Source organism: Globicephala melas, chromosome 1, assembly GCF_963455315.2.
Source record: "Globicephala melas chromosome 1, mGloMel1.2, whole genome shotgun sequence".
Taxonomy (NCBI): domain Eukaryota; kingdom Metazoa; phylum Chordata; class Mammalia; order Artiodactyla; family Delphinidae; genus Globicephala; species Globicephala melas.
Genome location: NC_083314.1, coordinates 101,235,045 through 101,251,746, shown reverse-complemented (window position 1 = coordinate 101,251,746; position 16,702 = coordinate 101,235,045). Strand labels below are relative to the sequence as shown.

General features: G+C 37.2%; 1 protein-coding gene across 4 annotated transcripts in view; it reads left to right on the top strand.

The window, feature by feature from the left end:
* The window catches only part of SNX7 (sorting nexin 7), a 95,905-nt gene that overhangs the window by 23,529 nt on the left and 55,674 nt on the right, over positions 1-16,702 (top strand). For all 4 annotated transcript variants that reach the window (XM_030868769.3, XM_030868765.3, XM_070046535.1 and 1 more), the window contains exons 2-5: positions 544-726; positions 12,945-13,055; positions 13,396-13,560; positions 15,621-15,819. In XM_030868769.3, coding sequence (XP_030724629.1) covers positions 544-726; positions 12,945-13,055; positions 13,396-13,560; positions 15,621-15,819 — 658 coding nt within the window. The remainder of the gene's footprint in view (positions 1-543; positions 727-12,944; positions 13,056-13,395; positions 13,561-15,620; positions 15,820-16,702) is intronic.

The window sequence follows — 16,702 nt, the reverse complement described above, 5'->3', positions numbered from 1 at the left end:
CTGATTGCATGGGGTAGGTGAGGGAATCTGAGGTACTAACTCCTTTTTTGTTTTATGAGCTTTTCAACCAATCCTCTGGTTTAACTCTTCCAGCATTCTATGTCCACAGGTTCCTGGCACCTCTAATTCTTGAGTGTCGCTGTGATCCTGTGTCATAAATGTGCCTTCTTTTTCCTGGTCTACCATTCTCTCCTACATTTACTCTAGCTGTTTCTGCACTGCTTTTCAGTTACCACTCAACCATCAGTTTTCAAAACAGTAGTTAACTTTGTTTGCTTAGTCTCTTCTTTTTACCTTGAGGGTTTATGCCTTTTTATGACTTTTTGTCTTGTTCTGTCTTTGTTTCTTTACTGTCATTTTTAAAGTGGGATTTTGAGAAGAAGCAGAGATAAAAATACATATTCCATATACCTTATTTAAGCAGGAGTCCAGTTACCCTTTTTGTTCTTGACATATTTGATTAGTATTTGTCGTGCCTAAGAAAAAGAGGATTTTAACTTTTTATTCCTTATAGATATTAATTTTTGATTGTTTTATTCCTAGGATGCCTCATTGATGGACATGAATTCCTTCAGCCCTGTGATGCCAACATCCCCTTTATCAATGATAAACCAAGTCAAGTTTGAAGATGAGCCAGATTTGAAAGATCTTTTCATTACAGTTGATGAACCTGAAAGCCATGTTACTACAATTGAAACATTCATTACTTATAGGATTATTACTAAGGTAAGTATTTAATGAACATTTTCTTGAATATAGTTGCTTTTTTGAACTTTTGGAACTGCTTCTTGTTCACTTTGACACTCAACTTAGATAATCTTAACTGAATTGACTTCTAGTTTTTCAGCCATTTTGAGTAAGACATTGCATCTTATCTGTCCTTCGCTTGTTCTATATGAATTCAAATTAACCTGAGTACCAGTCACTTTGTATTTTAGCAGTTGTGCTTATTAAAATAGGAACATTTTAGGTTTTTAGTTTAAAAATTATAAAGAAATATATTTGGAAAAGAAGAGCCTCAGTTTGCTAATAAAGAAAACAACTAGTTAAAAACATGATACAATATTTTGTGTTCACATTTCTTCTGAAGATTCCAAAAAAATAATTTCATTTGTTTTCCAAATAAGAGCAAATGGCCACTTTATCTTATATCAATATATGAAACACTGTTAGTTGTTTAATGACGCAAGGACAGATCTAGAATCTGAGTCTCCTGACTCCTAGGACAAGGCTCTGCAAAAAGACAGTTTACTCTGAAAAAGTAAAGAAAAACAAATAGTATAATCTTTTTTTAAAGTCCTTTGTGTAATAGCAGCCTTCAAGAATTCTATTTATAAGTTATAATATTTTGTTGATGAAGCCTCACTCTACATCTCTTGTAGTGCATCCCTTTTGTAGCTGCAAAGCTTTTGGACCCTGTTCATATAATCACTTCTTCCAGTGCAGCCTCCACACTGCTGCTAATTATGTTGCATAAAGATGTATATATCTGATCTCTTTACTCAGATTCTTAAGATCCTTCCCTGGCTCCTCACTTCCTACAGAACAAAGTGCAGACTCCTTTGTATGATATATAGAGAACTTCTCAGTCTGGGGCCAGCGTACCATATATGACTCACCTCTTACTCCCGACTTGTAATACCCCTGCTCTCCACTTGCATAGAACTACCTCTTTTATCTGAATATTCTAGGCTATTTCTTGCTCTCATGATTTTGCGTATGCTTTTTCTTCTGTCTGGTATGCCCTTCCCACTTTCAGACAGAAGAGTTACTGTTTGTTTTTCAAGATATAATTCAAAATGATGCCCACCACCTCTACCCCACGTGCTGAGTCCTCTTTCTTCTGTTTGCTCACAGTGTTCTAACTGAACTCTTAAAGAATGTAAGATACCACAGTCAGTGTAGCAAAGAAATCAAAAGCCTATATTTAGTCCTTCTAAGCCTCAGGGTTTTTTTGTTTTTTAATTTATAAGACTGAAATGATAATAGAACCTGGTTCTGTAGAGTTGCTGTAAGAATTAAGTTAGGATAACTAATCAACGTAAAACACTTAGCAAAGTGCCTAACATATAATAAGTATTCAGTAATTGACACCTACCTGTGTGTAGGTCACTAACTGTGTGTTTATTTGTATTTATTCCCAATGAGTCTGTGAGCTTCTCAAGGAAGGTAATTGTATCTTAAGTTATCCATAATTCTAAACACAATCCTTGGGATATAGCAAGTTAGCAATTTAACCTTTCGGTGAGTGAGTGAGTGAAGAAATTTGTAGTATCATAGTCATATCAAGATGCTGTAGAGCAAGACAGCATGGAGTTGAATCTTGATCACCCCCCTTCCTTGCTATTTAATTAACCTCTCTATGCTTAGTTTCCTCATTTGTAAATTAGATAACAGTATTAACCTCGTGTGGTCTTTGTGAATATTTAGTGTGTTAATACAGACACACTGCTAAGAATAGAGCCAGATTTCTCCTGTTACTACTGTTATAATCATCCATTTTCATTACCCTTTCTAGCAAAGATTTTGTGAAACTGAATTATTTTCCCCTCATTTGTTTCTTTCAGAAAGACACTTTATAAAACACCCTATGGATTTCATTCTAATCATAGACATACAGTTCTTATGAGTTATCCATATTACATCATATTTTAAATGTACTGCTCTTGTCGTAGTAGTAGTAATAGTGATAGTGATAATATTATAGTGTGTTAAACTAACTTTTATTGTGGCACTAATTTGTGCCAGGCAATGTTCTAACCACTTTGTATGTTTTAACTCATCTGAAGCTCACAACAATCTGGATCTTATGATTTACCCTCATTTTGTGAATGGGCCCACTGAAACTCAAAACTTGCCAAAGGTTATACAACACAGTCATTGGCACACAGTACCCGTGTGCCACGAGTACTGAAGCCCGTGTGCCTAGAGGCCATGCTCCACAAGAGAAGCCATTGCAATGAGAAGCCTGCACACCGCAGCAAAGAGTAGACCCCGCTCGCCGCAACTAGAGAAAGCCCGCGCGCAGCAACGAAGACCCAATGCAGCCAAACATAAATAAATAAATAAATAAATATTAAAAAATTTTACATTCATGGACACCAAGATTATGAGGATAAATGCAGGAGGAGCTTCCAGATGGCAGAGGAGTAAGACGTGCAGATCACCTTCCTCCCCAGAAATACATCTACATGTGGAACAACTCCTACAGAACACCTACTGAATGCTAGCAGAAGACCTCAGAACTCCCAAAAGGCAAGAAACTCCCCACGTACCTGGGTAAGGCAAAATTAAAAAGAAAAAACAGAGACAAAAGAATAGGGATGGGACCTGCACCAGTGGGAGGGAGCTGTGAAGGAGGAAAAGTTTCCACTTTCCACACTAGGGAGGCCCTTTGCGGGCGGAGACTGCTGGTGGCGGAGGGGGGAAGCTTTGGAGCCACGGAGGAGAGTGCAGCCACAGGGGTGCGGAGGGCAAAGCGGAGAGATTCCCACACAGAGGATCGGTGCTGACCAGCACTCACCAGCCCGAGAGGCTTGTCTGTTCACCCGCCGGGGTGGGCAGGCACTGGGAGCTGAGGCTCGGGCTTCGAAGGTCAGATCCCAGGGAGAGGACTGGGGTTGGCTGCGTGAACACAGCCTGAAGGGGGCCAGTGCACCCCAGCTAGCCCGGAGGGAGTCCGGGAAAAGGTCTGGAGCTGTCGAAGAGGCAGGAGACTTTTTCTTGCCTCTTTGTTTCCTGGTGCATGAGGAGAGGGGATTAAGAGCACTGCCTAAACGAGCTCCAGAGATGGGCGCAAGCCACAGCTAACAACGTGACCCCTGAGACGGGCATGAATGCTAAGTCTGCTGCTGCAGCCACCAAGAAGCCTGTGTGAAAGCACAGGTCACTATCCACACCTCCCCTCCCGGGAGCCTGTGCAGCCCGCCACTGGCAGGGTCCCGTGACCCAGGGACAACTTCCCTGGGAGAACACACGGCATCTCAGGCTGTTGTAATGTTACACTGGCCTCTGCCGCCGCAGGCTTACCCCACACTCTGTACCCCTCCCTCCCCCTGTCCTGAGTGAGCCAGAGTCCATGAATCAGCTGCTCCTTTAACTCTGTCCTGTCTGAGCGAAGAACAGACACCCTCAGGTGACCTACACGCAGAGACGGGGCCAAATCCAAAACTGAACCCCAGGAGCTGTGAGAACAAAGAAGAGAAAGGGAAATCTCTCCCAGCAGCCTCAGGAGCAGCGGATTAAATCTCCACAATCAACTGGATGTACCGTGCATCTGTGGAATACCTGAGTAGACAACAAATTATCCCAAATTGAGGACGTGGACTTTGGGAGCAACGATATATATATATATATATTTTTTCCATTTTTCTCTTTTTGTGAGTGTGTATGTGTATGTTTCTGTTTGTGATTTTGTCTGTATAGCTTTGCTTTTACCATTTGTCCTAGGATTCTGTCTGTCCGTTTTTTGTTTGTTTGGTTTTTTTAGTATCGTTTTTAGCTCCTGTTATCATTGGTAGATTTGTTTTTTGCTTTGGTTCCTCTCCTCTTTCTTCTTTTTTTTATTACTTTAAAAAAAATTTTTAATTATTTTTTATTTTAATAACTTTCTTATTTTATTTTATTTCATTTTATCTTCTTTCTTTCTTTCTTTTCTCCCTTTTATTCTGAGCCATGTGGATGACAGGCTTTTGATGCTCCAGCCAGGCATCAGGGCTCTGCCTCTGAGGTGGAAGAGACAAGTTCAGGACACTGGTCCACAAGAGACCTCCCAGCTCCACGTAATATCAAACGGTGAAAATCTCCCAGAGATCTCCATCTCAACACCAAGACCCAGCTCCACTCAACGACCAGCAAGCTACAGTGCTGGACACCCTATGCCAAACAACTAGCAAGACAGGAACACAACCCCACCCATTAGCAGAGAGGCTGCCTAAAATATTAAGGCCACAGACAGCCCAAAACACACCACCAGACGTGGACCTGTCCACCAGAATGACAAGATCCAGCCTCATCCACCAGAACACAGGCACTAGTCCCCTCCACCAGGAAGCCTACACAACCCACTGAACCAACCTTAGCCACTAGGGGCAAAACCCCAAAACAACAGGAACTACAAACCTGCAGCCTGTGAAAAGGAGACCCCAAACATAGTAAGTTAAGCAAAATGAGAAGACAGAGAAACACACAGCAGATGAAGGAGCAAGGCAAAAACCCACCAGACCAAACAAATGAAGAGGAAATAGGCAGTCTACCTGAAAAAGAATTCAGAATAATGATCGTAAAGATGAACCAAAATCTTGGAAATAGAATGGAGAAAATACAAGAAAGGTTTAACAAAGACCTAGAAGAACTAAAGAGCAAACAAACAGTATGAACAACACAATAAATGAAATTAAAAATTCTCTGAATGGATCAATAGCAGAATAACTGAGGCAGAGGAACGGATAAATGACCTGGAAGATAAAATAGTGGAAATAACTACTGCAGAGCAGAATAAAGAAAAAAGAATGAAAAGAATTGAGGAAAGTCTCAGAGACCTCTGGGACAACATTAAGCACACCAACATTTGAATTATAGGGGTCCCAGAAGAAAAAGAGAAAAAGAAAGGGACTGAGAAAATATTTGAAGAGATTATAGTTGAAAACTTCCCTAATATGGTAAAGGAAATAGTTAATCAAGTCCAGGAAGCACAGAGAATCCCATACAGGATAAATCCAAGGAGAAACATGCCAAGACACATATTAAGCAAACTATCAAAAATTAAATACAGCAAGGGAAAACCAACTAATAACTCAGAAGGGAATCCCCTTAAGGTTAACAGCTGATCTTTTAGCAGAAACTCTGCAAGCCAGAAGGGAGTGGAAGGACATATTTAAAGTGATGAAGGGGAAAAACCTACAACCAAGATTACTCTACCCAGCAAGTATCTCATTCAGATTTGACGGAGAAATTAAAACCTTTACAGAAAAGCAAAACTTAAGAGGGTTCAGCACCACCAAACCAGCTTTACAACAAATGCTAAAGGAACTTCTGTAGGCAGGAAACACGAGTGAAGGAAAAGACCTACCATAACAAACCCAAAACAATTAAGAAAATGGTAATAGGAACATACATATCGATAATTACCTTAAATATAAATGGACTAAATGCTCCAAACAAAAGACATAGACTGGCTGAATGGATAAAAAAACAAGACACGTATATACACTGTCCAAAGAGACCCACTTCAGACCTAGGGACACATACAGACTGAGGGTGAGGGAATGGAAAAAGATATTCCATGCAAATGGAAATCAAAAGAAAGCTGGAGTAGCAATTCTCATATCAGACAAAATAGACTTTAAAAAAAAGACTATTACAATAGATAGGAAGCATACTACATAATGATCAAGGGATCAATCCAAGAAGAAGATAAAACAATTGTAAATATTTATGCACCCAACATAGGAGCACCTCAATACATAAGGCTAATTCTAACAGCCATAAAAGGGGAAATTGACAGTAACACAATCATAGTAGGAGACTTTAACACCCCTGTTTCACCAATGGACAGATCATCCAAAATGAAAATAAATAAGGAAACACAAGCTTTAAATGATACATTAAACAAGATGGACTTAAGTGATATTTATAGGACATTCCATCCAAACACAGCAGAATATTTCTTCTCAAGTGCTCATGGAACATTCTCCAGGATAGATCATATCTTGGGTCACAAATCAAGCCTTGGTAAATTTAAGAAAATTTAAATTGTATCAAGTATCTTTTCCGACCACAACACTATCAGACTAGATATCAGTTACAGGAAAAAATCTGTAAAAAATACAAACACATTGAGGCTAAACAGTACACTACTTAATAACCATGAGATCACTGAGGAAATCAAAAAATACCTAGAAACAAATGACAATGAAAACACGACAACCCAAAACCTATGGGATGCAGCAAAAGCAGCTCTAAGAGGGAAGTTTATAGCAATACAATCCTACCTTAAGAAACAAGAAACATCTCAAATAAAGAAGCTAATCTTACACCTAAAGCAATTAGAGAAAGAAGAACAAAAAATCCCTAAAGTTAGCAGAAGGAAAGAAATCATAAAGATCAGATGAGAAATAAATGAAAAAGAAATGAAGGAAATGATAGCAAAGATCAATAAAACTAAAAGCTGGTTCTTTGAGAAGATAAACAAAATTGATAAATCATTAGCCAGACTCATTAATAAAAAAAGGGAGAAGACTCAGATCAATAGAATTAGAAATGAAAATGGAGATGTAACAACTGACACTGCAGAAATACAAAGGATCATGAGAAATTACTACAAGCAACTATATGCCAATAAAATGGACAATCTGGAAGAAATGGAAATTTCTTAGAAACTCACAACCTTCTGAGACTGAACCAGGAAGAAATAGAAAATATGAACAGACCAATCACAAGCACTGAAGTTGAAACTGTGATTTAAAGTCTTCCAACAAACAAAAGCCCAGGACCAGGTGGCTTCACAGGTGAATTCTATCAAACATTTAGAGAAGAGTTAACACCTATCCTTCTCAAACTCTTCCAAAATATAGCAGAGGGAGGAACACTCCCAAACTCATTCTACGAGGCCACCATCACTCTGATACCAAAAACAGACAAAGATGTCACAAAGAAAGAAAACTGTAGGCTAATATCACTGATGAACATAGATGCAAAAATCCTCAAATAGAATACTGGCAAACAGAATCCAAGAGCACATTAAAAGGATCATACACCATGATGAAGTGGGGTTTCTCCCAGTAATGCAAGGATTCTTCAGTATACGTAAATCAATCAATGTGATACACCATATTAACAAATTGAAGGAGAAAAACCATATGATCATCTCAGTAAATGCAGAGAAAGCTTTTGACAAAATTTAATACCCATTTATGATAAAAACCCTCCAGAAAGTAGTCATAGAGGGAACTTACCTCAACATAATAAAGGCCATATATGACAAACCCACGGCCAGCATCATCCTCAGTGGTGAAAAACTGAAACCATTTTCGCTAAGATCAGGAACAAGACAAGGTTGCCCACTCTCACCACTATTATTCAAAATAGTTTTGGAATTCTTAGCCATAGCAATCAGAGAAGAAAAAGAAAAGGAATCCAAATCGGAAAAGAAGTAAAGGTCTGTGTTTTCAGATGACATGATACTACACATAGAGACTCCTAAAGATGCTACCAGAAAACTACTAGAGCTAATCAATGAATTTGGTAAAGTAGCAGGATACAAAATTAATGCACAGAAATCGCTTCCATTCCTATACACTAATGATGAAAAATCTGAGGGTAAAATTAAGAAAACACTCCCGGGCTTCCCTGGTGGTGCAGTGGTTGAGAGTCCGCCTGCCGATGCAGGGGACACGGGTGTATGCCCCGGTCCGGAAGGATCCCACATGCCGTGGAGTGGCTAGGCCCGTAAGCTATGGCCGCTGAGCTTGCAGGTCTTGAGCCTGTGCTCTGCAATGGGAGAGGCCACAACAGTGAGAGGCCTGCGTACCGCAAAAAGAAGAAAAAAAAAAAAAAGAAAATACTCCTATTTACCACTGCAACAAAAAGAATAAAATACCTAGGAATAAACGTACCTTAGGAGAGAAAAGACCTATATGTAGAAAAGTATAAGACACTGATGAAAGAAATTAAAGATGATACAAACAGATGGAGAGATATACCATGTTCTTGGATTGGAAGAATCAACATTGTGAAAATGACTCTACTACCCAAAGCAATCTACAGATTCAATGCAATCCCTATCAAACTACCACTGGCATTTTTCACAGAACTAGAACAAAAAATTTCACAGTTTGTATGGAAACACAAAAGACCCCAAATAGCCAAAGCAATCTTGAGAAAGAAAAATGAAGCTGCAGGAATCAGGCTCCCTGACTTCAGACTATACTACAAAGCTACAGTAATCAAGACAGTGTGGTACTGGCACAAAAACAGAAATATAGATCAGTGGAACAGGATAGGAAGCCCAGAGATAAACCCACGCACATATGGTCACCTTATCTTTGATAAAGGAGGCAAGAATATGCAGTGGAGAAAAGACAGCCTCTTCAATAAGTGTTGCTGGGAAAACTGGACAGGTACATATAAAAGAATGAAATTAGAACACGCCCTAACACCATTCACAAAAATAAACTCAAAATGGATTAAAGACCTAAATGTAAGGCTAGACACTATAAAACTCGTAGAGGAAAACATAGGCAGAACACTCTATGACATGAATCACAGCAAGATCCTTTTTGACCCACCTCCTAGAGAAATGGAAATAAAAACAAAAATAAATAAATGGGACCTAATGAAACTTAAAAGCTTTTGCACAGCAAAGGAAACCATAAATAAGATGAAAAGACAACCCTCAAAATGGGAGAAAATATTTGCAAATGAAGCAACTGACAAAGGATCAATTTCCAAAATTTACAAGCAGCTCATGCAGCTCAATGTCAAAAAAACAAACAACCCAATCCAAAAATGGGCAGAAGACCTAAATAGATATTTCTCCAAAGAAGGTATCCAGAATGCCAACAAACACGTGAAAGAATGCTCAACATCATTAATCAGTATAGAAATGCAAATCAAAACTACAATGAGATATCATCTCCTACCGGTCAGAATGGCCATCATCAAAAAATCTACAAACAATAAATGCTGGAGAGGGTGTGGAGAAAAGGAAACCCTCTTGAACTGTTGGTGGGAATGTAAATTGATACAGGCACTGTGGAGAACAGTATGGAGTTTCCTTAAATAACTAAAAATAGAACTGCCATACAACCCAGCAATCCCACTACTGGGCATATACCCTGAGAAAACCATAATTCAAAGAGAGTCATGTACCACAATGTTCATTGCAGCTCTATTTACAATAGCCAGGACATGGAAGCGTCCATTGACAGATGAATGGATAAAGAAGATGTGACACATATATACAATAGAATATTACTTAGCCATAAAAGGAACGAATTTGAGTTATTTGTAGTGAGGTGGATGGACATAGAGTCTGTCATACAGAGTGAAATACATCAGAAAGAGAAAAACAAATAGCATATGCTAACACATATCTATGGCATCTAAAAAACAAACAAAAAACAATGGTCATGAAGAACCTAGGGGCAAGACTGGAATAAAGATGCAGACCTACTGGAGAGTGAACTTGAGGATATGGAGAGGGGGAAGGGTAAGCTGCCACAAAGTGAGAGAGTGGCGTGGACATATATACAGTACCAAATGTAAAATAGATAGCTAGTGGGAAGCAGCCACATCGCACAGGGAGATCAGCTCAGTGCTTTGTGACCACCTAGAGGGGTGGGATAGGGAGGATGGGAGGGAGGGAGATGCAAGAGGGAAGAGGTATGGGGATATATGTATATTTATAACTGATACACTTTGTTATAAAGTAGAAACTAACACACCATTGTAAAGCAATTATACTCCAATAAAGATGTTAAAATAATAATAAAATAAAAAATAAAGATACACATTCATAAAAAAGAAGGATAAATGCCACATGCTCATATACCTACATGTACACTGGCAATCTCTTACTTAGAAATACTTAAGGGTGACCCGATTGTAAATAATTATATCAGGAAGCCCACATTCCTGGCATCTGTTCCCCTTATGGGAAATTATCCTTTATTCTCCAGGTTAGAATATCTGAGGTGAGTGCTCTAAAGAAGTACTTTCTGTTTCAGAGATTAGAGATTTGCCTTGACCTAGGACATGTAGGAGTAAGAACTCAGAGGTTTAATAAGGGTCTGTCCTCTCACATCCTCATCATGAAGACAAACTCATCAATGCCTGACAGTATGTAGTTGTGGGTTAAAGTGTATTCTTGATTCTGAGATTCATTTTCCCTCAAAAACAATTTTCTAAATCCTCCAATTTAGAGTAACTGTTTGCCCTTGACCAAAGGTCAGTATTTGTTAAATAAATGCATTTTGAGGTATAGATCACATGAGTCCATTAGTCTTAAACTTCAAGTATGCAAGCTCTTATGGTCAGACATGAAACACCATTTACAATTTACTTTCCATGGGAAACTGTATTCTAGATTAGAAGATAGAGATAAAACTTCCAAACAGTAGGAATAACAGCGTTTGATGATAAATTTCCAACTTAGAAAGAACTTGTGTTCTAAAAAGTTATTTTGGAGCAGAAATAATATATAACTTATAACCCTTTAGAAGCCCAATGAAGTCTTAGAGTAGGAAGAAAGAATGCACTGTCCTTAAGATTTGTACTTATCCTCTGTTTTCTTCTGTTATTGTAGTATGTTAGGGAACTCCTCTTTTAAGTCAGTGGCAGGGTGATGAGGACAGAATCAACCAATTATTTGACTTGATTTTATGTCTTTCTGTTCCTGGAATTTATACAAGTTTCTTTTGTGTTTACTTGAAGTTTTGGGAATTCTTGAAGACATGTAAAGCTCTATCTTACTTTAACTTCCCAGTGTTTGAGTGTTTTTATTGTTAGTTATGCCATTTTATTTTCTTGGAAATGGATAGTGAACCTATACGTATGTGCCAGGTATGAGGAGGTATCAGTAAGTGTTGTTTAATGAGTGACTCTAAACATGTTTTGTGTGCATATGTATGTATGCATGTTTATGTATTTGCATATATATATACACATACCAACTTGTATATATATTTGTTAAACTGTGTTTCTACTAGATTTAGTTTGCCTATTTTTACCATTTCCACAACTTGTACCATTTGGCATAATAGTTAGATTTTGTAGTGTTTTTTGAACATGTAGTTCCTTAGACTTCCGCATCTCATTTACCTCCACTTTTTCCCGCTAAAAAGGGAATGTTTTGCTAAGATATATTTTATGATATTCTAAACATTCATTTTAAAAGAATAAACTTTGTCAAGTATAGCTTTTGTGAGCCTTATTTTATGACAATTAAGATTGCATCTTATTTTGACTTGAACTGCTTAATTTTACAATTGTGTTCGTCTGTGTGGGTGATTGATATTTCTGGTGAATGTGAAATATGTAATGTGTTATTTATTCCATGTTTACTTCTCCAGGAAAATCTCAAACTTAATATTACTGTGTATAATTTTTTTAAAAAAATTATATAAATGACTTTTTTTCTTATGATAGGTGAGGGCACATTATCTAAGCTATTTTTGTATCTGGCTTGGGATTCAGGTAATAGAAGTGAGGTTGATATTTTACCCATGTTCTTCTTGTCATGTGTGTTGGAATAGATTTTTGGTTTGTTAAGAACAGATATTTTAATGTATTTGCTTAGTTTTTAGGAGTTTAGGCATATAGCTCAGAATTCCTTGAGAAATGATAGGAAGATTTTCTTTTCACGTTAAATTTCCATTAATGACATTTTTAAAAAGCAGTAAAATCACTCTGTATAATGTTAGAATTTTCAAATACTAAAAGCAAATTTTATCAAAGCAATTCATTTGAGCAAATTCCAGGAAAACATTTTTTTCTCAGTTATGTTCAGGTTATTTTCCAAGTTGCAAAAATAGGACTTTCCTCAAATTCTGAATTCTGATCATCTTGAAAAATGAAATATATTTGAAACCTAAATTCAGAACACACTTTCTTGTTAGCAAGAAAGTCATGCCAAAGATAATAGTAGTTAAAATCTTGTGGAAGACAGATGGTTGCTCTAAGACAGATTTTTTCAGTTTGGATTTTAAATTTGAGCATGATGTTTGCTTTCTTTCTGGGAATACTGGAAAGTTTGCTTTGTTTCATCTGCTACATGAATTGATGTCTGCAAAAAAAAAAAAAAAGACAGGCTGACAAACACTGAATAATTAGAATTTGTTAGTTTTTCTTAGAGACCCATTTATTTCAGAATGTCTAAAATAACATTAGGCAAATGTCTTCTGTCTTATATTGCATGTGCTGTTATTTTCTCCTACTTTCTTCAGACGTCTCGTGGGGAATTTGACTCCAGTGAATTTGAAGTTAGGAGACGTTATCAAGATTTCCTTTGGTTGAAAGAAAGACTTGAAGAAGCACACCCCACTCTGATTATTCCAGTAAGTTTACATTTTTTTTTTCACAGAATAACTGCCATTTTGTCTTGTGAATCGTTAGAATGCCTAACACCCAATTTCAGACCTTTTAATTCAGTATAATTCATTTATCTTAGGAACATTTGTTTTTAAACTTTTCAATCTATGTACAGATTTGTTTTTTTAAAGTATTGTAATGTGTTAAGATTTTAGTATTTGGCTCTAGCGTTGTGAATTTTGAAAAATTATTTTTATAAGAAATGATCACACGTTCAAATAATCTTCCAAAAAGAAAAAGTGTAGAATTCCTTATAATCCTGTGCCACATAATGTTCAGATACCTTTTTAAATTTTTTTGCCCTAGCCATTGCCAGAAAAGTTTATAGTGAAAGGAATGGTGGAACGCTTTAACGATGACTTCATTGAGACACGCAGGAAGGCATTGCATAAATTTTTGAACCGAATTGCTGATCATCCAACTCTAACGTTTAATGAAGACTTTAAAGTTTTTCTTACTGCACAAGCTTGGGTAAAGGATTTTAATTTATACTCATATAATCCTTTAGTATCTATACGTGTAGTAGGTTGTATGCTTTCTCTTATTTACCTTTATAAATTAGGTAAGAGTGACCTCGAATTAAGATGTGTTTTTAAACATTGGAGAGAGATCCTTTAATTACAACCCTGCGTCAGGTCTACGTATAAACATTATGAAAATCTTGTACCTTTCTCACATATACATCCTCATATTTCTCTTGGTAGCTGAATTTTTTTTTTAATGCCTGGGTACTCCTTGCATATATTGCCAATACTGAAAATATATAAACATTTAAAAATTGACACTGTTTTTAGTAGTAATTGGTCAGGGCTTTTCAGGTTAGGATAAAAGATTTTATTAAATAGATGGATGGAGAGATAGGTAAATAATATAATTTCCTTACTTTCCCTTCAATTACCTAATTGAAGGGGGTCTAATTTCTAATACAGAAACCTTATATGTTCCTTTTCTTTTATTCTATGAAGATGTAACTCACCAAGAAAGATGATAGGTAGAACAATGGTCAGTATTAAATACTTACTGACCAGTGTTGAGTTTTCTATCTCTCGGTTGTTGCCAAAGTGATCGAAGCTAAAAAGTGATTCATCTCAATCTTGACGGTACTTGCTGTCTGGAAGCCCTATGTGACTTATGTGAGATGAATTTGTGGCCTGACTCCAGACCCTTAGAAGCTGTTAGAAACATTATCTGCAGTCAGCAGTTGCAGTAACAGCTTGCCCGTTGTGACTTGTGCTGTTTCTGATAATGTTTACTCTATCGAATGATGTGGTAGCACTCCTCGATAGACGTGTTGCCTGGTCAAGAATAGTATCTGTTATTATTTGCACACAAAATCATATTGACATGGAAATAAACAAGTTTATATATTATTTTGTGTAAGACCTTTAGGAAAGAAGATCTGGAGAAAGATAATATGTTATTTAATATTTGGGTAAATAATACATAATATTTTTATCTGTGGATTTGGTAGTCAGCATTGTTATAGATTTTTTTTGTGTGTGTATGTTACTCTTCATCTTTTATTTGATCTCAAATCTGTGTTTCAGTAAGTGCTACAACCATCCTCAGAATCCCTTGTCCTCCTTCTTGGTGTTCTTTTTTAGTATGCCATACTTCTGAAGGAATACTGTAGTGTATCCTTTTATAGCATTTCTACTTTGCAAGTCTGTAGCTGACCCTCCTAAGTTAACTAGAATTAGAAACAGCTAGTTATATATTTTATTAAAAATCTTTCTCCAAAGACAGTCAGCCAGTGGAGATAGTGTCACAGTTTATCCAGTTAAGTTAGTTGCAGAGCTATGGTCAGGGAGTATCTGTTTACCAACTATTCTAGTGACTTTAAGTAGACAAAGCAGGTTAGTGCTTAGCAGTGAAGCCCCTAGGGTCAGACTGCTAGGGCTCCAATCCTTATCGAGTAATTCATTGCTCTTGGAACTTGAGCAAACCTTCCTTTGCTTCTATTTTCTTCTGTACAATGAGGATAATAATAGAACCTACTTCATAGTGTTATTGTGAGTTATGTATATAAGAATGCAGGTATAGTGCCTGCAACATTAAGCTCTTAATAAATGCTAGCTATTATTATAACTAAAGAATTAATGAAGTTTTCCAATTTTTTTCCAGGGAGTAGTTATAGTTAGACCCTAAGAAATCTTTTTCTCAATCATTTTTCTATTAAATTCCTGTTATAAAATATGGATTTCATCTCATATCATCCTTCTTATCTTCTCCAGTAATCTCCTTAAGTGCGATTCCTTCTGTTAAACCTTGTTCTTTGAAAGATCCATGCTCTGAGGAAACATATTTTACATGAGCTCTTTGAAAAGGAATGTTATCAAGGAGACTGAGATTTAGAGAAAGAACTGTACCCTAAACTCATCTGCTTCAAATTAACGTGAAAAAAAAAAAAAGACGAATATGAAACATTTTTATTATCTTTATTTTATTCTTCTAATTAGATTTCTTTTTTGTTGTTGGGACTTGGAATATCATTGTCTGCTTCATCACGCATATTTTATTTTTTTGTCTAGGAACTCTCTTCTCACAAGAAGCAAGGGCCTGGATTACTCAGCAGGATGGGGCAGACGGTCAGAGCGGTTGCATTATCAATGAGAGGAGTTAAAAGCCGCCCCGAGGAGTTCATGGAAATGAATAACTTTATTGAAATATTTAGCCAGAAAATAAATTTGATAGATAAAATATCTCAGAGAATTTACAAGGAAGAAAGGGGTATGTAGAATCACTGAAATGTGATTTCAAAGTTGTTTGATTTCTGATGGATCTTTACATTTGCTGGTGTGGTAAGGCAACATCAACTTAGCATTTCTTTTTGGTCATTATTAGGATTTCTGTCTCTGCTTACAGTGCCTGTCTGTTATTGCATGCTGTTTACTTTATCTATTAGAGCCCTTAACATATTAATGAGTTGTTTTAAAATCCTGGTCTGATAATTCCAACATCTCTACCACATCTGGTTCTGATGCTTGCCCTCTCTTCAAATTGTGTTTTTTGCCTTTTGTTATGTCTTGTAATTTTTTTATTGGTAGCCGGACATGATGTACTCATAAAAGTAAACAGGCCTTTAGTAATGTGGTAGTGAGGTGTCGGGGAGAGGAAGTATCCTAGAGGCCTGTGATCAGGTCTCAGTCCTTTAGTGAGTCTGTGCCTCTGGACCGTGAGCTTCACAAAAGTTGTTTTTTTTTCCTCCCCCCCTCTTAGTTGGATCAGGATGGCCAGAGTGGGCTCAAGTTGGGTATTTCCCTTCCAGGTCATTTAGGTTCTGATAATATCCCATCAGGTTATGCTCTGGTTAACTAGTTTCCCATGAGGGCAGGCCTTGTTAAGAAGGAACAAGGCCTTCCCACCCGCTGCAGGAAGCAGAAGTAGTTTTTATCTGATATTTACTGTGTAAGCTTTTGGGGGTAAATCTCACAACATTGTGGGGTCCCCTTGTGACTGGGTTCCTCTGGAGTTTTTATTAACTCTTTGAATTGTCCACACTGAGCCTCCAGCAATTCATCATTGACAGTTTCAGTCTCCCTACCCCCCGGCACTGGTTGCAGAAGTGATTTCCCCTCTTGAGTCTCTGCTCCAGGAAGACAAGATTCCTTGT